This window comes from Erithacus rubecula (genome assembly GCF_903797595.1).
Source record: "Erithacus rubecula genome assembly, chromosome: 5".
Taxonomy (NCBI): Eukaryota; Metazoa; Chordata; class Aves; order Passeriformes; family Muscicapidae; genus Erithacus; species Erithacus rubecula.
Genome location: NC_136687.1, coordinates 5,479,297 through 5,493,668, shown reverse-complemented (window position 1 = coordinate 5,493,668; position 14,372 = coordinate 5,479,297). Strand labels below are relative to the sequence as shown.

The following is a 14,372-nucleotide window of genomic DNA, read 5'->3' as shown; positions in this document are numbered from 1 at the left end:
TTTATACTCAGAGTGCTCAAAAGTATATTTGTACCCCTGTTGAACTGCACCCCACCAAAAAAATACTGTTCATTCATCCTTGCAGGATGGAACTTGACTAAAATGATAGACTGTAGCCATTTTCTCCTAACTTTGCCCACCATCAGCTATTATTTACTCCTTTTTGTCCTTTGTATCCCCAGAACAAGAAGTGCACATGCTTTGTTAAGCTTTTAGCTGAGAACTTTGTCTATCTCTGGCATTGCATAAAAGCAAAAAATCAAAATGCCATCAGATTTCCCAGAATGAAATTAGCAAGAGCTCCTGAAGTGTGAAACTGGTGTCATCAGTCATTCATTGTTACTTCAGTAGCTACAAATTTGACAAAAAACCCCTAGAGACTGAAAGTTAAAGGCTAATGATTCTAGGCAAAAAACTTTGTGTTATATTTAAGAGATTTACTCTTTGTATCCATGAACAGTTTTTTACATTCTTGAAACTTGCACTTTCAAGGCTACTCTGATAAGATACCTTAGAGGAAAGTCTGTTTGTACTCATTCTAAAAAGCTACACAAATTCAAACACTTATTTAATAAGATGTATATTTTTAAAATTCACATCAATTTTAATGTAAAAGCAATGTCACTTCAGAGGCTCTCAGTAGGCAGCAAAAGCTTTCAAACTTATTTAAACACCAGCTGCGTTTCAACAAAATGTCAGTTCCCCCAGTTCCACTCATACAGGAAACTCCTTGGTAAACAGCCTCTTTCTCTGCTTTCTAATGGATGCCTGACCTATTTATTGCACCATAGACACAATACTGAAAGAATCCTGCTGCAGGCACTTAACAGAAGCAAGCTAATAAAGCCACAAGTTGCAAGGGTTTGCTAGAAGCAATGAGATTTATGCCACACCTCCCCAAAATGTATTCCCTTATTCACTACTTATTTACTTTGAAACAAAGTAGAATGCAATGGTAAAAACTTACAGTTTTAAAGCCACATTTTTGAAAGGAAGCATTGAGATGTTCAAGTCTGAATGTACAAAATAATCAAAACTCATCCTGCTAGAAAGGAGTCAATTAGGATACAGAAAGACTTCCATAGCTCCTTTTACAATTGGCTATGAAGTTAAAGCAGCACTGCCATGACTAGTAACTTATAATTGCCAAGTATAAAATATATGTCAGCCCTGAATTTCAACAGGTATATGCAATATACATATACTTCACCCCAACAATAGTCAGTATGGATGCCTTGTCTGCCATGTATACAGGAGCTCCAAGTTGTAAACCTCAGACAGGTTGTTCCACACTAAGCATGCTGTGTCCTCTTGAGGGCTGACAGCTTGCAAATTTTACCACTTCTGGTGTGGAAAAGGGATGAGAGGGAAACAAATATCCAGTAACAATAAAATACAGAAGGACCTTATCTGCTTTGTCCCAGTTCTCAGCCTATTTCCTTATTCCAGTTCTGTGCCTGCCCTCTGGTTTCCAAGCTACATAAGGAAGCTGTAGTTCAAAGAAAATAGTTTTTAGAGCATGGATACTCATTGTTAAGATGCATGACTGCACACTTGGCAAAGAAACAAACTGAGAATAAAGCTAAAGGCACAGTATTCATTTGGTATAAAGAGCACCATGGGCTTCAGAAGACAGATAATGGAGTTGAGTCTCTTTCATCCTTTGCTTAAGTACTTGACAATTCCTTAGGATTTGATAATTCTATCAAAGGATAAGTGCATGTATCTAAATGTTAGCTTGTAGGTTTTGTTTTATATTATGTTTGGTTTTAATTATTAGCATTAAAATTAGCTGGAGTTTATCAGATTGCACATTTGCATTGGCTGGGACCAGGGCAATGATGATTTAAGTACAAGTAGGGCAAAGTAGGAATGATATTAGCTCAAAGCAAGCCAAGCATCTGAATGAAACTAGAAATAAAAAACTGAAAATAAGCCTAAAACTTTGCCCTGCAGGAGAGCTTTTCCATCTAGATTTGGGAATATGCTGGAATATTTTCAGTCTGTGCATACATTATGATAGATGTCTGTACCTCTGTGCTGCTCTGACCAAAAAAATCAGCTCTGCCACAAATAAAGTTTCAGTTTCTGAAGTACATAGTTTGAGTTTAAAAGGCAGCAGAACTTGCAACCTTTTCAACATAGAAATCATATGTGGCAACAGTGTTCTCATCAGGATGCATCAGCAAAGCTTCAGGTTGGGCCATGAACTTCCCACCTCTCTTTAGGTTTAGACATTCTCACAAAATAGAATCTGCTGAGCGCCCTCCCTTCCTTATGCACATGGAAGCTTCAGTAGCTCTGCCACCTGCACATTCTTTGGTGCTGGCAAAGTCACTGCTTCTCAAATTATCAATATGTTTCTTTGTCCCAGTATCAAAATGCTACTTATTTCACAGGACTAGTTTCCTGTGTTATCCTGGAACATTATTCCACCTTAAATCAGGGCCATTAACTCGGATGTATAAATTGCTTCATGTGCTGGTACTAAAAGTATTGTCAGAAAAACTCTCTTGTGGTTGAAGTCAGGCAGTGCTGAGGTGTGACTGCACTTCAGTCACTGATTCACAACCCCACTGGGCATTGCTACTTTCTCTCTGTAGTCCCCACTGAACTACTTCAGAACAGGTAAAAATGGATATTGAGTTGGTTTCTTCATTTGGAGCCAGAGGAACCAAGTGAGGAAAACCTAACACAGCTCATCCCTCTCCCACCCCACAACCATGTAGAACTCTAATGCATCAATACAGGGGGTGAACACAGCCTTGCAGGTAACTTGCAGAACAAAAAGTTTAATGAAGATGGAAAAGCAGAAGAAGATTTAGTTCAAAATTGAAACGTTAAAGCTTTACATGAAGGTTTCATTAACCTTTTAGTATTTTTGGTGATTAAAACTGTAGTGAATTGCTATGAGAAGCTGGCTGTACCTCTTGAAAATTAGTTAGGGTGAATATATATTTATATATTACATTGTATACCACCAGAAAATCCAATTGATTTTTAAAACAGGTTAATTTTCTAAACCTTGATTTCAAAGAATAAGAAGACAGTTTCAGGAACAACATAAATTCTTTAAGAAGGTGCATATGTGGAATGATACTTTGCCTCTAAAAATAATCCAAGCCCAGCTTAAATCCAAAGACTGATGACAGTATCAGGCAAGACCCTTCAAGGCTTTACAGGGCTTCTGGGTGTTGCAACAACAGTCACATGTTTCTAATGAAGCATAATATCATCTTGTTAGGAAAATTGTTTGGAAAGCATCCTAATTTCATACCTCACAGCATCCAGTCTCTTGTTCTGTCGAATGAGTTCAATGAACTCTTGAATCCTTAGGCTGAACTCCAGACAGCTCTGAGATTAAAGACAAGACAGGGTCTTAGATGGTGCCAAAGTTGCACCGCATGGTTTGTTAACGACTGTGTGTGCACAACAAAAAAGAAAGTGTTAATAACATGCAACCTGGTTTGCTTGCTTTTAGGCATTCATGCAAAAAACCTTGAAATGCTGACTCTACAAACAAGATCAGCAGAGAATTGCCTAAAAGCAAACAAAATCCTCCTCTTGCCTCCTTTAAAACTTCGGCAGGGATGAACTTTTTCCTAATGACTGAAAGCCTTGTTACCTGAGACACAAACGAGAGTAACAGGTGGTTTCCTTGTTCTTTCTTACAATTTAATGTAGTAGAGTCAACAGGAGTTTGGGGCTATGTGATAATTTAGACAGGTTTACCCAGAAGACTGTAAGGAAGAAACAAGCCTTTGAATGTTTTTTTGAAAAACCCCAATATTAACAAAAATCAGCACAAAGTTGAAGTTGCTGCAATACCCTCCCTCCCTTTCTTCAAGCTTCTATTCCACTCCTCTTGTCAAACACCTAAAAGCCATGCTGGAAACAAGTCTCAAACAAGAAAACCAAGTGGCATTTACCTGCTTTTGGAAAAAGGTAATATTTTGAAGCCTAACGAAGTTGAGAGTGTCCCTTTAAATCAAATTCCATCACCAGTTCACAAAATCTATAAAAAAACTTTGAATACATGGAATTAAAAAGAAAAAGATCTCCCCCACCATAAAAGAACAAATCACTATGCTTCTTTACAGGGACACAGTCAACTGTTTTATTACCTTACAAAAATAATGAAAACCCAAAGTACTCTGTATCATGGAAAGAACTATTCCCTGTGTTCCTCTGCTCCATGTGCTGAGTGTTTTTGCTTTACCCATGTTTCCAATGAATAGTTGCAATTTGTTTATTGTCCATCAGCACAGTCATATCAAAATTCCTCGGTGACTTCAGTAGGAATTTGAGCAACTCTGAATTTCTGTCAGTTAGCTGCCTGGAGTGACTAATGAACACATTGCAACAACTCCTTATTTAAGATTTAAAACTAAGCCACTTGAACATAAAAATTATGCACTCTTTCATATGTTAAAACTTACTTGTTTAAGGAACAGAAAAAAATATTTTTCAACTAAGCATTTTTCTGTATTTAAGCCCAGATTTAGCAGACAATAAAAAATTTTTTCTCTTGAGATTTTCAATAGGAGTATTTTAAAATACCTTATTATCCAAATCTACACAAACCCCTCATATAGAATTTTAAATAAGCTTGTTTCTACTAAAAATGTGATCAAGCTTTTTAATTGTTAAATGATACTAAATCCCAGGGCTTCCTCTTTTGCTAGGAGGTTTCCATAGCAAAACCCACGTGCCAAACAAAAGAATTTTCAAGTAAGGTGCAAGCCAGTGGCCCCTGGGATTCTGCAGACAAGTGTAACTAGAAGGAGAGAGTCCTAGACAACCAGATGATGCCCATTCCAACTCTCTGTACCTTCAAACCATCCCACAACAGCTCTTCACAAGATTTCAGATCACTCACATCTGTACAGACTACATGACTGCTTTCCCAGGCCACCAAACAGTTTAGATTTTAGATAAGGCTTGCATTCAGGTAGGTGGTGGCTGGGATTTTAGAACATTAACACTGATGAGTAGCTAAAGAAATGGTTGTGTTTCAAAAAGAAGCATAGTAATTTCTCTTCTTCCAACTCTCACAGTCTTAGCTTTGGTTTTTGTTTGATTAAAAATGAAACAAAAAAAGAAAAAAGCATAGAGCTTGCAGAAATAGATTTTTGTTGTAGTTTGTTTTTAATAAAGAGGATGGGGAAGATTTTTCCTTATTTACTTCTTGTTGAAAATTGGGGATGAAAAAGTAAGATGCTCAGATTATACTTCTTGTATTACTTAATATTTTAAGATTACACAGGGGGAAATATTTTAGCAGTGTAATTATGCAACGTGGTTTACATACCAATTCTGCTTTTCCCTTACTGGTTTCCATAACAAAATTTTCTCTAGAGTAATCACTGGCCAATTTACTTTTGCATCCCATCTTGGGCTCGTTCTCAGTTTGGCTCCCCTGAGTGACAGAAAGTCACTCTTTGCTTATTGTTAAGTGGACTCAAACATTTTTGGTTAAATAAAGCACTTAGTTCAAAAAATATATGGCACAAACATCTTTGAGAGAGGCAGGGATCTTGGTTAATAACAGCTAAAAACAGATTTCTGCAAGCCCTATAAAAGATTACAGCATGTTTTGAAATGCAAAATTTAAGAGACAAGGAAATTTAAATGGACTGCATAGCAGCAAGTACACAGCATGTTCAGCTCATGGCAGTCAATGGCTTGAGGAAGACTTGTGTTTATTACTTGATTAGATTCCAGCTTTCATTTTTGTATTTTCTCAGAGCAAGTTAGTTCTTTATTCTAAAGTTTTGTCTTCGTATATTCAACAGTTAAAAATTACTAAGACTAAAATCTGCATGAAATTTCTCTCAGAAATTTTAAATCTGAGAGGGCAGAGATTGCCAATTACCAACTCATTCTTAAAACACCTTCACATATAAACAGAGTTTCAGTCTCACCAGGATGCACAGAGTTAAAAATATAAGTTTACATGCATCAAGACACTATGTACTTCTGCATTTATTTGTTTACAAGTTACCAACCAAGTATTGTATTTTATTTGCCCATAATTTGTGGAGCCAATACTGAATTCAGAAGATGACCTATCACTCACTTCCAGGTCTGACATTTGTGAGTCTATTTAGCTCCAGCTATCTATGGCTTTTAAGAACATTTTTATACTTACTGTCTTTATTTTTATACAAAACCTTTCTCAAGACCTGTGATTTAAAACATATTGACCACATCCAGCATCCAAGTAGTTTAGAAAATAGTTTAAGCAAAATGTGAACATGGTTTTTTTCATACCTTCATTTTTCTGAGTCTGGATTTGTTGTCATGACACCAAGCCAAGCAAGTCATAGTCTCTTGTCTTTCCAATGACTCTTCCACTTCTTTAGCAGTCAAAAACATCTCAATATTTACCAAGTCCTTCAAAACAAAAAAGGAAGGAAGGTCTTGTTAAATTGTACTCATACTTTACACAGCAATTCTTCAACTTAGCTGGAATACAGAGATACAAAAGACTTTGCTGTCAAGATCTCTGGATTTTAGAATTGTACTTTGCAAAAAGACATTACAGGGTATTTCCATGGACTGGAATGTTCTGATAGTGACAACAGCTCTCTGAGACTAGTTACATAACAGAACTAGAACAAAACAAAGCAAAACAAAAAAAAACCAAAAACCCAACAAGACTATTAAAGATTACATCTAGAATCTTGCAGACTATTATACAATTGACAAGCTTAATATCACAAATATTACCATAGTTCTAGTGAGTAAAACCACTCTCAGAAACAGATAGCATTTTCAGCTGTCAGAACAGTTGAATATACTTAATCTTAGAAGTTTTACCTTCCATGAGATAAAGCTGAAAACCAGAACTAGCACATCATACATTTCATTAGTCAGTTTTTCCTTATAAAGACAGTAAGTCTAATACCCTAACCATGTTAGGGTTATCAGAACAGTTATTTACAGAAATTCAAACAGGCCACATGTATTTCTAAAGTGTAGCAGAACTTGCAGTTTTTACTAAATATTTCTCTCATTACTTTAATTTTAAAGCCAAAACAGTACCATTTATTTTATAGGTTGTATGATCATAACACAAAACCATCAAAAGAAAATAATGGGACTCCAGAAGTTCTACAAGTATGAAACCCATGTCAGACTGAGCTCAGAATTCAGACAGCTTACAGGACAACATTGAGATGGGACTCAAATGGACTCTTCCCATACCCTAAGGTTAAAAAAAAAAAAATTATCTATTTTATCAGTGTGTTGGCAAATGGACTGAAAGAATGCCAACCTGTTCCACAACAGAATTTTTAAAGTATTCCTACAAGAACATGAGAATAATCTTGTTGCTGAAGTTTTCCTGACAATATGGTCAAGTGGAAGCAAAGTGCATTACAGGTGAGCATATAAAAAGCTCTTGCCCATTAACTCATCTGTATAAGTAGCTTGACACATAATGCAGTCATATTCATTATCCTGCTTGCATTCCATACAGCTGCTGAGTGGAAAGACAATTCCATTTAAGTTACAAACAATAACATCTCCATATATCTCCTCAAGCTTATTTGATGTATGTGCCCTCTTGGTAAACAGCATTTGCTTTCACAACAAATTAAAACAAAAGCATTTGCTTTTACATCAAAAAAAGGACTGGATCTGCTAAGCAGAAACAAATCACTGGTTTAATCTCATTTGTTAGCTTTTTATAGTGTAGGCTTCATTTAAAAAAAAAATAAAGAAGCATAAGGGCAGCATTTGTTATAAGCCCATGAGCTGGTGAGAGAATCTCAGCTATCTTGCTGAGGTGCTGCTAGAGCAGCCTTCTACTATGAGAAAAAAGACTGCAATTGCTGCCGAGGCAGACAAAAGTCTTAAATAAAAGAGAATTTCTACATTGCATTTGAAAATTTAAAATGAAAAAGGTTCTATTTAACAGACATGCTAATGAGATTCGCGGTTGCCAAAAGAAGTCAAAGCTTGGCAGTCTTCTCTATTAAATAGACAGTATGTATCCAGAAAACAGAGGAGAAGATTTTAAATAAAAAAGAGTTTCTTTCAGAACCAATAATTACATTTAAACTGCACCAATAAATAGGATTTTTTTCTCTGTTGACTTGATAGAAAGTTAAGGAACAATATACAAAAGACATTAAGAAATCCTTTTGTAGAGACAGGAATAGCTTTTGCATTTGATTAGAAGTAGTTAGAAGTCTTAGTATTTTTGTGGTAATCAGTCTCCATGATTAAGACACAATTAGGTAATAAACCTTTAAAAACCTCACATGCCACACAGTTTTTTTTTTAAATCCAATCATACTTTCCTGTCTTTTCTGGTGGTGCCTGCTCTTGGTGCTTCTTCCTTAGCTAGGACTAAGGAAACAGAAGAAAGGAGTATCAGAGGATTTTCATTAAAGCTAGCACAGCTCTTCTACACAGGCCAGTCAGGAGCACAAATTGTCTGCCTCAGTTTAGCATCTGTAACAAGTTTCTTATGTCCCAGTCCAAAAAAATGCCTGTTAAGACCTCAATCCTGAATAGCTTTCTCAAAGTATACTGCAATTCAGAGTTGTACAGGCTGCAGACCACACAGAAACATTGTCTTTCTCAGCCCCCAAAACAGGATTAAGATTTCACAGGCTGCTACAAAGTGCCTCCTATATAATTTACATATAAAATTGAGTAAATGTAAATACAGAATTTTAGAGAAATACTACCACTTGATTTTGCAGGTGCAGAAAAAGCAGAAGCAAGAAATTTGTTTCTACACACTCCTCCTTGAACTGACACAGTATTCAGCACCATGGCAAATGTTTTCTGACTTGTACATAAACTAAAAAGGAATTCTAAACTTTTTAATTACCCCCTTTACAACATTAAGGTCTCCATTTCACACTGGATCAGGGATGCAATACTTTCCTGCCCATACTGCAGAACTAAGGAGAACCCTACCCTGCACACAGATTATTTCAGTGGTGCAATCAAACCATAACTCTCAGCACAGACTTTCCAGCCCCCTGTGCATTGTCATAACTTTGCCTGAATCACTTGATTACAAATACATAATACCTGAGGTTGGGAAAGAAGAATTATGTACATGAAACTTTCATTTAATTCTACAACTGTACTGAAAACTAATCTTGTATGTCTCAAAGAGGAGAACTTGCTCCATTAAGTAATAGCAACAATTCCCCAAACACTCATGGGGGAAGCACAGTACAAACCAGGCAGTACCACCTGGATTTTATAATTTCTGCTTTAGATAACTGGTATTGGACTAAAGTGTACTCTTTTCCTTCTACACAACAGTCACTAACTAGGTTTTAGAAGGGTAACTATCTCAACACTGGGTGACCTTTATCATAAAAGAACTATTTAATTCCATTACAACAGTGAAAACTCCAGAGAAAGACATTTATTATTAGAGAAAACTGCACAGGAAGGCTGAAGAGACTTTAGTGAAAGCAGAGATACTTATTTAAACAAGAATACAGCTATCCATCACCCTGTGCTCTGCCTGATTTACATATATATAGCTTTTAAAATATCACTGCTGCTTTTTAAGCTGCAAGTGCCTCCAGGGAGGGAGGTTACCAACCCTATGATTCTGCACAGAACTCCAATTATTAGGTATAAAATACTATGAAGAATGAGGATGCCTTGATGATGATGATTACTAGATACACAGTCCTGGCCAACATGAAAGTTGGATCCCATTTGCTCAGATGGGTTCTGAGAGCATAAGAACATGCCAAGCATGTTTGTGCACAGCCCCTCCTCTGAACAGCTTCTGGACTGTCTGGAGCTGATGGGCTGAACTCCCAGGGCAGCTCACTCCTTGCCAGGGTGCTCTCCTTAGCACTGCCCTGTTTTCAGGACACTCCACACCTGCCCTCACTGGAGGGAAACACTGCAGCAAAGATGAATACTAGTCTGAAACACCAAAACTAAGAGAACAACAAAAATGGGCCCAGAACTTAATGAATTTATGTGGTTGTGTTACAGAAAAGAAGTGATTCACGAAAATACAGTGAAGGTTGTGAAGAATAATAACTGTGAAATAATGAGAATGTATGTATAAAGGCAGCAGGGTAATGTGGTTTAACTGACAGATACAGAAGCTTCACATGAATTAAAAGTTAAACACAGCTACGTCTCTTATAAAGTTGTGAATCAAACTGGCAAATATATATCAAAATGTTAATTTAAACTGAATTTAAAGCCAAACAAAGGCTGTAACTTTAGATTGTTCACAACTAAGAGAATTCAGCAGTGAACTGGAAAAAACCCAGAAATCTACACGTGTGGGTCTAAATTCACCAAGAAAACTGCTCAGAATTTTCAGCACAAGATGCAACAAAAATGGGAACTTTGCATGAGACCCTATGTCAAATGACTTAGAACAAAAACATCTTTTCTGCAGTAGCAAAATAACTGCAGAAATTCATGTAGTGTTCACATGAAGATTTTTATGTAACATTTTAAAATTTGGAGCAGTCAGGTCAAGTCATTCCTCTCCATTGGTCTCCAAAATGCACATGAGTTGATGTATTTTTATTTTATGAAATCTCCAGTCACAAGTCTGGAAAGCTGTCAGAAGGAATGTGTGATAAAATCCCTTATAATTCATATGAACATTTATGTATTAATATAAACCCCCAGAGTATTTTACATTAGAAATCAAGTGAATCTTTTTAGCAGGGCTCAAAACCAACCAGAAATGAGTACTAGAACACACAATACTTGATATTTTCAAATCTCCCATAATCTATTCTTGAAACAAGATTAATTAATCAAAAAAGAAATGTTAGGCTTAAACAAGATAAAATGTAAGATTTGATTCAGTGAGATAAAACAGCATTTTGTAGAAATTAAAGTTTCATCAGTGGAAAAAAGCATCTATCCTAAAACAGGCTATTTGTTATATAAAATAAGCAATTCATAATATCATAAGATGCTGTTTATGTATTTTTTTCAAAAATGCAAATTGTTTATTTTAATTGCTTCCTAGCATCAATATGAAATTGAAAATAGGCCAGTATGCCTCAAGCCATCAGTGGCTCTCTGCCAAGAGTATGTACCAATAACAGCTTTAATAGGATTGACTATCTATCTATCTACACACATTACATGCATAAGAGCACTACCCTCATAAAAAAGCCTTTGCTGATGCACTTCAGCATTCAGCAGCATGGTAAACTACTTGCATATGAAGTACAATCAACACTTAGATCACTCAAACAACTTCAGAAAAAGCTGTGTTAAGCTTTTAATGACTACTCACATACTCTCCACTTGCAATACAACCTGCAGTATAATTGAGTTCTATGGAAGTGAAATAGAAATGCAGTAATGAACAGTTACAAACAAAGAGGTCAATTTAATATTCTATATTAATATATGCATTTGTTAAAATCTCCCCTGTGATGAACACAGAGCAAATCCAGGCATATTCTCAGGCTGTGATTGTTGTTACACAACTCAGGGAGAAGGCAAACACAAGGAGTTACAAGGTAAGACAACAGGAGTAGCTGGAAAGAAGAAGTCAGTGCATTTCCACAGTGGGAAAACAGTGGAAGAGGCATCACTTGCCAGGAGCAAGAAGCCTGGGACACATTGCAGTCACACTGCCTACCTGAAAATATGTACAGGAAGGAAAAATGAGGTGTGGGTGAAGAGGGGGACAGTGCAGCTGGTTTTGATGGTAGAACAGAAATTGAGACCACAATCCAATTCCTCTGCCCCTACACAAGGGCAGGAATAAAAGGCTGCTGGAGTAACAGTTTCCTCAAAGTCAATACAGGGTATAGGTGAACTGCATTGACTCTGAAGGGAGACAAATTAAGAAAATAATGGCATAGGTGGTGACAATATAGCAACACCACAATTACTGAAGACTGGTTAAAGTGAGGCACAAATTAACAGTAAGGAGCCTCCTTACACTCTGCTCATAAAATAACATTGTCTGAAGTTCATTAAGCTACTATTAAGTGTTATAATGATACACACATTAACAGGATTAGAGAGAAACTAAACAGAGTAACTGACAGAATGTCCTACTCAAAGCCAGCTGCAGAACTAGTTAATGGGGAAAAAATGCAAAAACAGACAGTCAAACCACAGAATCATCAACAGAAGAGCCAGAAATGTTTTTGTCTACACAGTAAAACAGAGTGCCCATGGTGTACAGCCAAGCTTTCACACAACAGCATCTTCCATACCCTCAGCATAGCACAGACCTTTCAGCTCTGCCTGGTTATTTTTGAGGGATCCCAGTATCTTACACTTAGTGTCCATCAGAAGAGCATGGTCTTTGTATAACATTAGAGGATACTGGTGCTTTTAGTTAATTAGCACAAGTGATTAATTCATGTTATAAACTTGTGCTCAACTTCAATTTTTCTGACTAGATTACAAAACTCCTGCCTCTGCTCTCACACCTACCAAAAGCACCCAACCCTAACATTCTCCAGTCATCATCTCCCTCCAGTTTTTCCAACAGCTTTCTTCAAGTGTGGTCACCAAAACTATTCATATTCTGGCACTGGCTGCTCCAGAGCCAAGCAAAAAGAAGTGTTTCTTCCCCATCCTTTCACTCAAGGACATAAGCTGCCTGGAAGAGTCTCAGAGTTGGAGCAAGCATTGAGGTTAGTTATCAGCAATTTGTTTCCCCAATGCATCCTCTGCTCCTGCCTCAGCAATTTTTGTAGCTTAGCAAATGGCTGCACCTTTACCCATCAGCATATTATACCACACTAAGTACAGTAATAAATGACTATACTACAGTAGTGTGACAAAGCCTCCAGAGCTTAAGATGCATCACTGGACAGAAAAAAAGTGCCTTGTTTTCTGTCATAGCCTCTTCCAGCAGAGGAAAGGCACCCAATCCTTTGCTGGTGGAGCACAAACCCTGCAGCTTTTGTCCATGCAGGATGAGTCTGTCTTAGCAGCCACACACATTCTCTAACAAAACATTATCCTATCATCTAATGTAGTAGTAGGAGCAAGTGTTAAATGTGAGGTAAAGCTTACACTTTGAAAGAATGTCTGGCAGGAAAAAAGGACAGTAAGAAGAGGCATAACTGAACACAAACCTCTTCTACTCCTGGGTAATCTCCAGGTGATAACACCATTCTCCATTTAGATAAAATTTCAATTCAAGAATTGCATCACCAGCCTTCCAGACTAAGCATTTTGTAATAAATTAGCTCAGTTAGGATACAATACAGGTAACCCACTTTGTCTAAATGGACTGAAAAAAACAAGATGTTCAACATCACAGCACAATTCATGTTGTTGGCTTTTGAAGTGTCAAAATGATTTGTAATGAGGAAGTTTGTTACTCTGCTTAGATCTTGACTATTTCACATTTACATAATTCTAATTCCTCAAGATGCTTGAGACAAACTGCAGATGTAAGGCTGTGCAGGAACTGCAGCACTTTGAAATTCAGATGAACACACCCAGACATTCATAATACAATCTACTCAAAGCTGCCATGCCTACACTAGGTACAGCCAAAACACATTTAAAGCAGTTTCTGAGCAGCTCTCCATAGCCTGGTACAGCAGGGTAACTCCAAACAGCACAAGCTAAAATCCTGGCACCTTTAAATCAGTTAGGCCAGTTTAGGAGTTTTTTCATACATAGTTTTCCTGTAACATCTCTAGTGTGGGAACAGCAAGACCAGGAGAGGGACACAAATAGCACCTGGCAAAAGACATCTTTTACCATTCAGCCTGCAGCTGGAAAGTCAGCTTGGCTATGTTGTGCATGACTGTGAAGTAAATAAATAACACATTCAAGTATTATGATGAATATTATTTACCTATTTGAAATTGAATTGCTATGAATATAAATGTGTTTTGATTAATTACTTTAATACACATGTGTGTCCCTATAAGCCATTATTGGGCTATGCATCTTAACAAGGAGAATTTCTAAGGATACATTTGTATGACTTTTAAAATAAGTGTTTATTCAGCTTTTAAATTTTTGAGTTGACTTAATACTGCTCCTTTTTGTGATGCTTGAAAGTGCAGGTTATTTTCCATTTCCCATTTTCTGAGGGAGTTATCAAGTAGAAACAGTTATTTGGGGAATGGATTACTTCAAAAATAGCAGCTTCAGGAAGATTGTGTCCCATAGCAGACAGAAATCCTCCAGCAGTATTCTACTGAGGTGTCAGCTGAAGGATCCATATCACAGTGCTGAGGAACACTTTTCTAAAGCAAGGAAAGAACATTTAACTTTGGGGTTGGAAAAAGGAATGCTGACATAGAATAGGAAAAGAGATCAGATGCTTGGTCAAAAGCCATGAAGCTTGGTTTTAAGAATTCAAGTTCCTCTTACACCACATGACATTAAATAAGATTTCTTAGCTTTCT

The 14,372-nt window shown here is 36.9% G+C and overlaps 1 protein-coding gene across 5 annotated transcripts in view; it reads right to left on the bottom strand.

Moving 5' to 3' along the window:
• The window catches only part of MAEA (macrophage erythroblast attacher, E3 ubiquitin ligase), a 48,495-nt gene that overhangs the window by 6,935 nt on the left and 27,188 nt on the right, over nucleotides 1-14,372 (bottom strand). For all 5 annotated transcript variants that reach the window (XM_079306626.1, XM_079306627.1, XM_079306625.1 and 2 more), the window contains 2 exons: nucleotides 6,274-6,396; nucleotides 3,278-3,354 (listed from right to left, as the gene is read on the bottom strand). In XM_079306626.1, the coding sequence (XP_079162752.1) occupies nucleotides 3,278-3,354; nucleotides 6,274-6,396 (200 nt within the window). The remainder of the gene's footprint in view (nucleotides 1-3,277; nucleotides 3,355-6,273; nucleotides 6,397-14,372) is intronic.